Source organism: Bombina bombina, chromosome 2 (genome assembly GCF_027579735.1).
Source record: "Bombina bombina isolate aBomBom1 chromosome 2, aBomBom1.pri, whole genome shotgun sequence".
In the NCBI taxonomy this organism is placed as follows: Eukaryota; Metazoa; Chordata; class Amphibia; order Anura; family Bombinatoridae; genus Bombina; species Bombina bombina.
In genome coordinates this window covers 1063052920-1063065784 of record NC_069500.1, presented here as the reverse complement: position 1 = coordinate 1063065784, position 12865 = coordinate 1063052920, and the positions used below count along the sequence as shown (strand labels likewise).

At 39.3% G+C, this 12865-nt stretch overlaps 1 protein-coding gene across 2 annotated transcripts in view; it reads left to right on the top strand.

Moving 5' to 3' along the window:
* Positions 1-12865, top strand: part of LOC128650027 (uncharacterized) — a 273926-nt gene that overhangs the window by 128426 nt on the left and 132635 nt on the right. For both annotated transcript variants that reach the window (XM_053703680.1, XM_053703679.1), the window contains 2 exons: positions 1711-1789; positions 1957-2046. In XM_053703680.1, the coding sequence (XP_053559655.1) occupies positions 1711-1789; positions 1957-2046 (169 nt within the window). The remainder of the gene's footprint in view (positions 1-1710; positions 1790-1956; positions 2047-12865) is intronic.

The following is a 12865-nucleotide window of genomic DNA, read 5'->3' as shown; positions in this document are numbered from 1 at the left end:
ATCAGCTCATCAGCAACACCATGGTTACTAACCTGCTCTCATCCATCAGCTGATTATTTCACCTGTGCACTAGTTCAGCCATAATCAAAACCTGACCTGTTGGGGGTACTTGAGGACCGCGGTTGAGAAAGAATGGCCTAAATGATTTATCCAGCAGCGGGCACTGCAATCTACCCCCGAAGTTTCAGGTCCTTAACTCAGAGGTGGCAGACAGCAATCCGAATCGTATCCAATCGGGATGATTGACACCCCCAGCTAGCGACCGCGAATGTGCAGGGGGCGGCATTGCACTAGCATTTCACTAGATAGCATATGCTGTCTGAGTTTTGCAATGTCAGGCGGACATGATCCGCTACAGAGACATTTAATAAATCTACTTCTTAGTCTCATTCCCTCGCCAAGCTGTCTCATTTTACAGATGTAATAGTAATGAGAGTGTGGTGTACACCACCGTGTACCACACCCTTAGGGGGCGCCTCCTCAGCAAAGATACATGTAACAATGGGTACACAACAGGTAACTACAAAACCACAAATTGGTATAACCAGTGTATAAACCAATGATATAAAAAATACCAAATAGTGTCCAAAAGTGGATTATGCAGGATGATTCCAAAACAGGTGAACCCGAATACAACGTAGCAGCTCTCAGTCATAGGATGGTCTTCCTGTGGTGTTGATAACTGATAAAAGAAACAAGAAACAGAGGCGCCAACATGGCCTAGTACAACCAGAACAAGCAACTTTACTTAGGACAAGTACAGATGTATACTCACAAGTGGGGCGCACCCTCTGGTGCTAATGATGCAGACTGGAGCCTCCCAGTGGTCCAGCTCACTGAAGTACTCTGGGAATCAATCAGGATCCTTAGAGGAGCTTGTAGTAAGATATAACACTTACAAGATCCAATGCAGGTGCACTCACAGCAGACTGGGACCTATCAGTCGCCCAGATTTTATTTACATACACTTGCTTCTTTTATGGTGTATTTTTTGTTTATATTTGCCGTTTTTTTGGTAACTGTCCATCAGAGAAAACCGCTGGTTTTGCCTGGAGTATTCAGTCTACTGGGCGACTGATAGGTCCCAGTCTGCTGTGAGTGCACCTGCAGGTGAATTGGATCTTGTAAGTGTTATATCTTACCAACTCTCTGTCCTGTTCCAAACGTTACTGGGCTATGTTCATGTTTTATGTCTACTCAGGAATATTACTACAAGCTCCTCTAAGGATCCTGATTGATTCCCAGAGTACTTCAGTGAGCTGGACCACTCGGAGGCTCCAGTCTGCATCATTAGCACCAGAGGGTGCGTCCCACTTGTGAGTATACATCTGTACTTGTCCTAAGTGAAGTTTCTTGTTCTGGTTGTACTAGGCTATGTTGGCGCCTCTGTTTCTTGTTTCTTTTATCATTTTACAGATGTAAATATTCAAAAATCTGAACTATTTGGAAATCCAAACCTTTTCTGGTCCCAAGCAGTTTGGATAAAGGGTTTTCTACCTGTATTACAAATGATATACAGTTTGGAGCACCCTATTTATTTTTAAAAGACGTGATGTCCCTAAAAAGAATTCAGATATCTGTTTACATTATATTTTGAATGTACAAAGAACTAAACATTACAGCATGTTAGTATTGCTTGCAATGACATTACTCAAATACTTGTTTTAATAATAGGCATATATAAGGCTTTCCTGTCAATTCTTTATATAGGCTGAAACTGTTTGAAATCAATGCTGGAGTAGATGGATTCATGGTGTATGACATTGACCTTGTAGCCCCTATGCAGAAGGTAATAGTAATTATACAATTGATGAAGATTGCCCACTATCAATATGTGAATTATATTTTAGTAATTCAATTAAGCTGGAAACATGAAAAACCTGGTTAATTATTTCTTGTTTTCTTGTTGGTAAACAGTTTGTTATATTGTTATATGTTTTTTTTTTCCCCCCTTAGCTTTTCCAGGAGCACACAGATGGACCTAACCAGTTGCATGTTGTGCCAGAGATAACTGTGACACAGAAGGATTTGCTCACAATGCCATCTGTAAGTATAGAGTTTAAGACCTTGATTGTGTCCAGTCTGAAAATTCAGCAGCTGTTACACTGTACTGTGGATAAATTTCCTTCTAAGGGCAAGCCCAGCTAAATGGGCAATTTTTATAGTAGTTCTTTTAGATAGCCTTTGTTTTGTGGGGGTTACTTGTTGATTGGTGTTAGGGTCAGGGCCGGATTGGGCCGCCGGGATACCGGGAAAATTCCCAGTGGACCGCCGGCTGGAAGAGGCTGCTCAGCTGCAGTGGAGAGAGAGCAGCAATGAGAGCCACCAGCAGCAAGCAGCACTGTACACAGAGTCGACGAGTCGGGGCCACCATCACTGGCAGGCGCAGTATCGCTCCAGAACTCCATAGAATACTATAGTAAGTAGTATCTGGATTTATGGCCCAAACTACAAATCCCAGCGTCCATTGTGCGCCGGAAACCACTCTCCCAATCCCATCGAGCTTTGCAATGTGATGGGCTGCGCTGTTTCCTGTCTGTTGGTTTCGTGGGCCTGACAGGTGAACACCGGTACTGAAGATGCGTGAAATGTTCACATGAGTCCTCATCACCCAGCCCTGGCTCACCAGACGCAGGGTACGGCTGCAGGAAACTGTGTGACCGCACCCCAGGGAAGGCATTGCTCGGCATCAGCAGCAACACCTCTAAATTCCGTGAGTACCAAATGATAAGGCAGGGGGGAGAGACCACATGGGTACAAGTGAAGCGCCTGTGCTTTAAAATGAACCCCTTTTGCTGCAGGGAGAACCAGAAATATATTACTTTGCATAGTTATTTTAAAATCATCATTAAAATAGATTGTTGGGGATCGATAATGTAACATTTTGGTGGGATGATTCACATGACTGGGCAGTTAACTTAGAGGGGTATAATTTATTTAGGAGGGACAGAAATAATTAAAGGGGTGGAGGAATCTGCATGTATATTAAACCTAACGTTAAATCTACAATAAGGGAAGATATTTCTGATACAGGCGACAATGTAGAGACCCTGTGGGTGGAAATAAAGATTGATAGATAAAAATCCTAAAGAATATTACTAGGTACATGCTACAAGCCCCCCAACATTAGTGACCTGGATGAAACTCAACTACTAATAGAAATAGGTAAGGCTGCTAATAACAGTGCTGTAATTATGGGAGATTTTAACTACCCTGATATAAACTGGGCCAATGAAACTAGTAATTCAGCTAAGGGGGATAGATTTTTAAATGTTCTCAGGGATAACTTCTTGTCACAATTAATAGAGGAGCCAACTAGGAGTAACGCTATATTGGATTTAGTGCTATCAAATAATACAGATATAATATCAAACATAGAAGTCAAAGAACATTTGGGTAACAGTGATCATAACATGGTCACATTTGAAATCTCTTTTCATAAGCAGTGTCTTAAAGGTTTAACCAAGACTTTTAATTTTAAGAAAGCAAAATTCAACGATTTAAGGAAATCATTAAATAACATAAATTGGGACAAAGTATTCTCTAATAAAAATACAGAGGATAAATGGATAACATTTAAAACTTTGTTAAATAAATATACATATCAACAAATACCATATGATTATAAAAATAAAAATAAAAAATCCAAGCCAATGTGGCTGAATATAAATGTGTTAAGAGAAATTAGGAAAAAATGTAGGGCATTTAATTTATTCAAAGAAAATAGTACAGACTCAAAATTCCATATTTATAAGGAATGTAACAAAGCATGCAAAAAAGCAATCAAATTAGCCAAAATTGAAATTGAAAAATTAATTGCAAAGGATTCTAAATTTAACCCTAAAAGGTTCTTTAAGTACATAAATAGCAAAAAATCTAAGAAAGACAATATAGGTACATTAAAATGCGGGGAGGGTAGCATGATTAACAGTGACAGGGAGAAGGCTGAGATACTAAACCAGTTTTTTTCTTCAGTATACACAAGAGAGGAACCATTGGATGATAGTTTGGAACAAAATAGAACATGCCAGCCCATACCATTAACTGGGTTATGTATAGAGGATATCAGGAACAAATTGGATAATATTAAGGTAAATAAAACTCCAGGCCCAGATGGAATACACCCAAGGGTGTTAAGGGAACTTAGCACTGTTATAGACAAACCTCTACTCTTAATTTTTCAAGACTCATTATCCTCAGGCATGGTACCCAAGGATTAGCATAAAGCTGATGTGGTGCCACTCTTCAAAAAGGGAAGTAGGGATGATCCAGGAAGCTATAGACAAGTTAGTCTGACATCAATAGTGGGGAAGATATTTGAAGGGATTATAAGGGATTATATTGATGATCATATTCGTGTAAACAAGATTATGAGTTCTAATCAGCATGGTTTTATGAGAAATAGATCATGTCAAACTAATCTAATTAGATTCTATGAGGAAGTAAGTAAAAATATAGATAAAGGGGAATCAGTTGATGTGATATACTTAGATTTTGCAAAGGCGTTTGATACAGTGCCACATGAGAGATTAATGCACAAAATTAAGGGACTGGGAATAGCTGAAAATGTTAGTTTATGGAAAAATAACTGGATAAAAGATAGGGAGCAACGAGTAGTAGTAAATGGATCATACTCAGATTGGACAAAGGTAATCAGTGGAGTACCCCAGGGATCAGTGCTGGGCCCTATTCTTTTTAATATTTTTATAAATGACTTGGAGCTAGGATTAAATAGCAACATCTCTATTTTTACAGATGATACTAAATTAAGTAAGGTCATTAGGTCAGAGCAGGATGAACTTTCGTTTCAAAGGGACCTGCAAAAATTAGAAGTATGGGCAGGTAAATGGAAAATGAGATTTAATACGGGAAAATGCAAGGTTCTACATTTTAGAAGTAAAAATAAGCAGGCAACGTATTATTTAAATGGAACAAGACTTAGCCAAACACAGGAGGAAAGGGATTTGGGGGTAGTAATAGATAACAAGCTAAAGATGGGTGCACAATGCAGGGCAGCAGCTTCAAAGGCTAATAAGATACTAGCACGTATTACACGAGGCATTGACTCAAGGGAGGAAAGCATAATTCTGTCACTATATAAAGCCCTGGTAAGACCTCACCTTGAGAATGGAGTGCAGTTCTGGGGTCCAATCACAAAAAAATATATTGCAGAACTAGAAAAAGTTCAGAGAAGGGCCACAAAGCTAATAAGGGGATTGGAGAATTTAACCTATGAGGAGAGGCTAGCTAAACTGGGTCTGTTTTCTTTAGAAAAAAGGCGCTTATGAGGTGACATGATTACTTTATATAAATATATTCAAGGCCCATATATAGAGATGGCAGAAGCTCTGTTTATTCCAAGAAAATTGTTTGTGACCAGAGGTCACAATTTAAGGTTGGAGGAAAGGAGATTTAATTTCCTGCAACGGAAAAGTTTTTTCACTGTAAGAGCAATAAAATTGTGAAACTCATTACCAAAGGAGGTAGTGAATGCCAATACCCTAGATACATTTAAAAATTATTTGGATACATTTCTGTCTATAAACAAAATTCATGGATATGATTGCTAGTATTAAATGGGTCACCTTTTAGTGGAATTATTTAAGTTTAACTGGAGCTTTTTGTATACATTTTAGATTTGTATAGGTTGAACTCAATGGACTTCGGTCTTTTTTCAACCTCATCTACTATGTTACTAATACTGTATATTTAACTGTTATCCCTTTCACACTTCATGGAACACAAAATAATCATATTTAGCCAGTTAATATAATTCACCATAATACATTGATTGTTTCCGCAATGAACAAGTTCATTTTAGCCATTTATGCGACTAATTAATATAAAAATATATTTTTTTAATGTTGATAGTCAAAAATTTTTTTCCATAAACATAATCAGAACTCTGTATTTTCTTTTATAATTCTCACTGGAGGGGTGTGGCTGTGCTGGAGGGGTGTGGCTGGGCTGGAGGGGGCGGTGCTGGGCCTGTGTATACAAATTTCCAGGGCCGGTCTGATTTCCCAGTCCGATCCTGGTTAGGGAAACCCTCTCTTGGTGGAGCTGCCCGGACCAACTGTCCCAGGGGAAATCCTTCTTGAGACCATACTGGGAGATTGTGACCACGGAGGAAAGTCTGTCCGGATGGGGAGCTGTTTGTGGTGCCGGGAACGCACAGGGCAGGTGGACTCAAGAGGAGTCGCTTCTCCCAATCAATATTCTGGAACTTCAAATGATCTTCAATGCTCTGAAGGCTTGGCCCCTTCTGGGGTCGTCCTGATTCATCAGATTCCAGTCAGACAACATTACCTCAGTGGCTTACATCAACCATCAGGGGGGAACGAGAAGCTCCCTAGCCATGAGGGAAGTATCTCAGATTCTGGAGTGGCAGGAGACCCACAACTGTTTGCTATCAGCGATCCACATCCTGGGTGTGCACAACTGGGAAGCAGATTTTCTCAGAAGACAATCGTTTCATCCGGGGGAATAGTCTATCCATCCCGAGATATGGGTCGCGGTACAGGGATCCCCAAGCAGAGCTGATAGATGCTTTTGGGGGTTCAACCTAGTCTACATATTTCCACCATTACTACTTCTACCTCAGGTAGTGGCCCGCATCAAGCAGGAGCAAGCTTCGGCTATTCTAATTGCTCTGTCGTGGCCATGGAGGATGTGGTTTGCAGATCTGGTGGGATGTCATTGTCTCCTCCATGGAGGTTACCTTATCGCAGAGATCTGCTGGTTCAGGGTCCCTTTCTACATCAAAATCTCGATTCTCTGAGGCTGACTGCGTGGAAATTGAATGCTTAGTCCTAGCCAATAGAGGTTTTTCTGACAGAGTGATTGATACTCTCATTCAAGCCAGGAAACTGGTCACTCAGCGCATCTATCATAAGGTGTGGAGGACCTACTTGTCCTGGTGTGAGGAACCTGGATATCCCTGGCATAAGGTTAGGGTATCCAGAATCCTGTCCTTCCTACAGGAGGGGTTGGAGAAGGGACTTGCCGCCAGTTCCTTAAAGGGACAGTGTGATAACCAGGGTTATCCAACCCTGCGCCAGTCACTTGTTTGGCACAGAAAGGGTTATCAGACCCCTTCTGCTGTCACTAATATGTCAGAATCTAGCCACGCCAGGTAAGCTTGTGAATTAGTTCAGTGGGTGCAAGGGTTAACAACACTCTCTAGTCTGTACTAGAAATAAAAGAAATGCCCAAAACTCCCCTTTAATGCCACCCACACTAAACTAACTAGAATATCTAGCTGCCACCACTTAAGATTATATGATATGGGAAATCTTAAGGAAAACCCAGATTTACACATTAACTCTTAGAATACAATTTAGCAGAAAATAACCTAAAATACTCCAGTCTCTTTCAGTAACATGGTTCAAATATTAGACAAAGGCCAAAGTTTAATAAATGAATTATTTATTATGCCAAACATTATTATGCACAATGCATTATTAATAAAAAGTTGTTGCACATAAAATTACACACAAGCAAACAGTTTTTCAAAATAAAAAGAAGAAAATAGAAACCTCATACTGTACTAGTCATTGGAATCTGTGTGCCAGGGAGATGGCATGAAGCAATGGGTCCTTACTCTGTTTTTTTGTAACAGCTTCCCTTGTAAGAATGACAATTTGACATCTTAAAACACAAAACTTTATACAATTTTCAGGAGATCAGGTTGCTTGCCCAACCCTCTGCAGGGGCTTAGAAGCCCCTTATCTTTTACGACGGTCAATAAACTCTAAGTCTTTGCCTGAAATTATAGAACACATAATAATTTCTGCTAGATACATCCATTTTCATATAGACAGAAAGGCAATCTCTTATTTACATTGTGAGAATCAATTTGATACCAAATATGACATAATTATCATATTTACCTTCATCTAATGTCATAACATATTTTAAACATATGTCTACATTATACCCATATCCTTTTATTGACCTTATCAGTGTCTGCTCTGTGTCTCTAAAACCGACACTTTTACTGCCTGAATGCACCAATGCCTATATGATAACCTTTATTCAAGTGGAACTCTGAAACAATTTATAATGGGTCTGATTTTATCACAAAAAACAAACAACATAAACACAGGACACAGTTCTTCTTGAAAAAAAAATGTTTTTTTAGCTCACAGGCTAAAGAGAATTAACCCCTTGGCATCTCAATCATGGGGTATTCGTGACAGACATATTTCGGATTTATCTCTACTGTTGCATTAAAATTCTTTCCTGGAAGGTTCTATTCCTATTGGCTATTGCATCGGCACACAGAGTCTCTGAGTTGGCGGCCTTGCAATGTGAGCCTCCTTACCTGGTTTTTCCCGCCCACAAGGCTGTTCTTTGCACTGAGTTGGGATTTCTTCCCAAGGTTGTGTCGAATTGTAACATCAATCAGGAGATAGTAGTTCCTTCTTTGTGTCATAACCCTTCTTCTTCAAAGGAAAGGTTCCTTCATAATTTGGATGTGGTACAAGCCTTTAAATTCTATCTTCAGGCTATGAAGGAATTCAGACAGACTTTGTCCTTATTTGTGGTATATTCGGGGAAGCGCAAGGAGCAGAAGGCCTCTCCCACTTCACTATCTTTTTGGTTGAGGAGCATTATTCGCTTGGCCTATGAGACGGGGGGACATAAGCCTCCTCAGAGGATTACGGCTCACTCAACTAGGGCTGTGGCTTCTTCATGGGCCTTTAAGAATGAGGTATCTATGGAGCAGATTTGTAAGGCGGCTACTTGGTCCTCCTTACATACTTTTGCTAAATTTTACAAATTTGATGTCTTTGCTTCGGTAGAAGAGGCTTTTGGGAGAAAGGTTTTGCAGGATGTGGTGCCCTCAGTTTAGGGTCCGTCTCCTTTTGCCCTCCCATTTTTTTCATTCAGTGTCCTCTAGAGCTTGGGTATTTGTTTCCCACAAGTAATGAATAAAGCCGTGGACTCTCCTCCCATTAAGATGGAAAACATAAATTATGCTTACCTGATAATTTAATTTCCATCTGTGGGAGGAGAGTCCATGGCTCCCACACGTTTCCCTGTGGGCGGACTTAAATCTATTTTTGTTCTTCTGGCACCATTTATACCCTGATATTTCTCCTACTGTTCCATGTTCCCTTGGCAGAATGACTGGGGGATGAGGGAAGTGGGGGAGGTATTTAAGCCTTTGGCTAGGGTGTCTTTGCCTGCTCCTGGTGGCCAGGTTCTTAATTCCCACAAGTAATGATTGAAGCCGTGGACTCTCCTCCCACAGATGGAAATTAAATTATCAGGTGAGCATAATTTATGTTTTTTCAATAAATTTTTTATTCAAGACTACAGAATCTTAATGTACATGTTTCTCAATGTCCAATACACTCTGGAGCATAAAAATACAAACCGTGTGTGTGTATATATATATATAACTGTATATATATATATATATATATATATATATATATATATATATACGCACATATATATATATACAATCACATACACAGTTACACACACATATATGTGTGTGTGTATATATATATATATTTCTTCTTCTTTTTTTTAAACATTTTATCTTGTTTTATTATGAGCCCTGCTCCTGTGCAGGAATCTAATACAGGCATATAGCAGTAGGGATGGGGGACTGCTCCTTTCAGAAATGCTGTGCCTTGCTGATATCAAATACATTGTAGATGCAGTTAACCCAGCATCTAGCTAGCAGAGGGGACTGCAGTTTTATCCTTTTTGGCACCTGTGGGGTTGACTGCATCTGCTATGTATTTGAGCCGTTTCTCAGAGAGCAGGAGATTGTGTGGGAGCTTCCATAATGATTAAATACCCTAAGTTTCAGACTGCAGACGTCCCTAGGGGGAAATATAAGTAAGTAGCTTTCCTTCCTCTTCACTCTCCTGCATGGGCTCTGCTTTTAGACTTCTATAGATTGATCGACTGCTACTGAGATCACAAACAGAAAGTGAAAGTAAAACAGCCATTTTACAAATGTGTGCTAAAAGCAACCATTAGATGGAGCTGTTTTGCAAGGAATCACATACAAATCAATGCACTACAGCCACATCTGAGGATTTATTTTTTTAGCAAAAAATCGCGAACTCTCGTGGTTTTTAAATCGTGGCAATTAATCACGGTTTTAAATTGCATATGCAGCCCTAATATACATATGGTTAATAAAATATTAAAGCAGGCTATAAAATATTTAGATTAATCAATATTCAATTAATTGTCTGGTACCTCAATATTATGGACACAATATTTCTATAAATTAACCTTAACTCAAAATGAATTAAACTTTAAACATTGCCATTAAACTTTACAAGAGCAATTTGTAAATAGCCAGAAAGTTTAACCAGTTCAATATATATAGCTTATTTAACAACGTTTGGACTCGTCTATATCCAACTCTCACAATTAAATCTTAGCTTAACTCCCACAATCTAATGTGATTTACAGGTAAATATAATTCACTATTTTAGACCCAGATAATCTAATGTGCTTTACTTAAATAACCAGAGATTTATATATTATATTATAAATTCAACATATATCAAATAATATAGTATTACATAATTCCAATTTAATCCCAACTTTATATGCAATATCTAAACTATTTCACAGTAGATAAAAATGAATTTGTGTATATTAATACATAACACTTTTCTTAATAATACTTGACTTAGTATATTTGATTTATGAAATACACTGGTCTATTTACTACTAGGTTGCAACTATGAAGTACCTCTTTAAATACCAGCTTCAATCAGTGGCGTATTTAGGTTTTGTGCTGCCCTAGGCACTTAAAATTCTGCTGCCCCCCACCCCCCTAAGTTTTAGGCTGTTTTTTGGCCATAATATATTTTGATCATGGTGTAATTTGAATATATATATATATATATATATATATATATAAACACACAACCCCTCTCCCTCACACACACACACAGCCCCTCTCCCACACACACACACACAGCCCCTCTCCCACACACACACAGCCACCCCCCCCACACACAGCCACTCTCCTTCACACACAGCCACTCCCCCCCCCACACACAACTACTCTCTCACACACACACATACACACACACACATACATATATAGACTCATACACAAACATACATGAACAGTTTATCTGGGGGACTGTGAATACCTAGTATGCATTTATCAGCACCTGGAGGTGCATTTATGTTTTAAGTCACTGAGTGTCTTTATTGCGGATCGATGCTTTAATACATAGACTAACATAAAAAAATCCTGTTTGCATATTGTATGTGAGAACAAAAACTTGAGAACTTTAATAGCCCCCCTCTTAGTTAATGTGGTAAGCTTATCAATCAAGTTATTTTTCCATTGTCATTATTTTTGCTATAGGTTTGGACACCATCTTTTCTTTTTGTTTTATGTTAAAATTAGTAGATTTATTTTACTTGAATATGTCGTGAATTGTGTATGCTATATTCTTTTAATAAAGACAGATGGGAGAAAAAAATATATAATATACTCATTGATTAACAAAATTTAACATCAGCACAGCATAGATTAGAATTGCAATTACTTAAAGTGTTATTAACGCAGCATCAATAAATTATTGGTTTATCATTAATATGTGCATTTTCAAGATTGTAAATTTATGTTGACAATAAAGAAATGTTTAATACATTTATGAAACATTTTGTGGCTCTTGTGGAATTTCTGAACTTGATAATAATGTGTTTGAAATTCCCTGCCAGCTCTCTCCATGGTACGTTCCTTATTACTGGATGGATCTCTAAACTTTTATTAAATCTTTCAGAGTGTGCAGGGCCAAACGCTGTTGATGTAATTTGTAACAACTGCTTCGGCACCGCTCGGCCCTGCACACTCTGAAAGATTTTATAAAAGTTTAAAGACCCAGTAATGAGGAATGTACCATGAAGAGAGCAGGCAGAGAAGGAGGCCAGCTGAGCCAACAGTTTGTCAAGTACCAGTCGGAGGTCCGCACTGCCACACTGCACATTGGAATCTGTCACGCATCCAGCTGGTGTTGTGTCGAAATAGGGGATCTATCAAAAATGAGAATCGACCCACAGAGTAAACGCACACTATGCTTACCCTCCACCCATGATACCTCCCTTCTCCTCATAATCTCCTCCCAGCTACTGTCCACCCGGCTTCTGTGTCCCCATTTACATCAATGACTGCTACCAGCACTGAGCAAAGTGTTTATGACCTCTCTCTCAGTCATTTTCCTCTCTTTTCTTCTGCTCACACTCACAGCAGTGAGCGCTATCAAGTGTCTGAGAATGCGCTGACAGCCTGACAGTGACACTAGTAGTGTAACACAGTTAAACACACCCCTCCCCTGATGGAGCCTTTCCTCGCATGATCACTAAAAGGGCCTCCGGCCTTGGTATACCTTACTTTCCTGTTCCCCATCTCTCTGGTGTTGCACTGCCGACGGCCTGATATTCTTGTGACTGTCACTACTCAGTCTCACCTCCGTTGCCGCCGTGAACTCCCGCTCAAAGTTAAAAAAATTTTTTTTTTTCAAAGCAGCGTTAGTGCAGTGTGGTCACTGGTGTGGACACTGGTGTGGACAAGTGCCGCCTCCCAAAATCCGTCACCCTAGGCACCACCCTTGTTGGCCGCTCTGTTAACACGCCCCTGGCTTCAATTAAACTACAGCAATAAAGAATGTATTTGTGTTAAAACATTAAAAACATCAAAACGCTTGTACATTACAAGCAAACCAATTTGAGAGTTCAGCTTTTCCATTCAGGGTTTTTCCAAAGTCATACATGTTGGTATTACTATTTTGCAAACAGGTTATAACAAACACAGAGGTATATCTCTCTTTCCAACAGAGAGTTCTTTAAAGTCAGGCCCCAAACC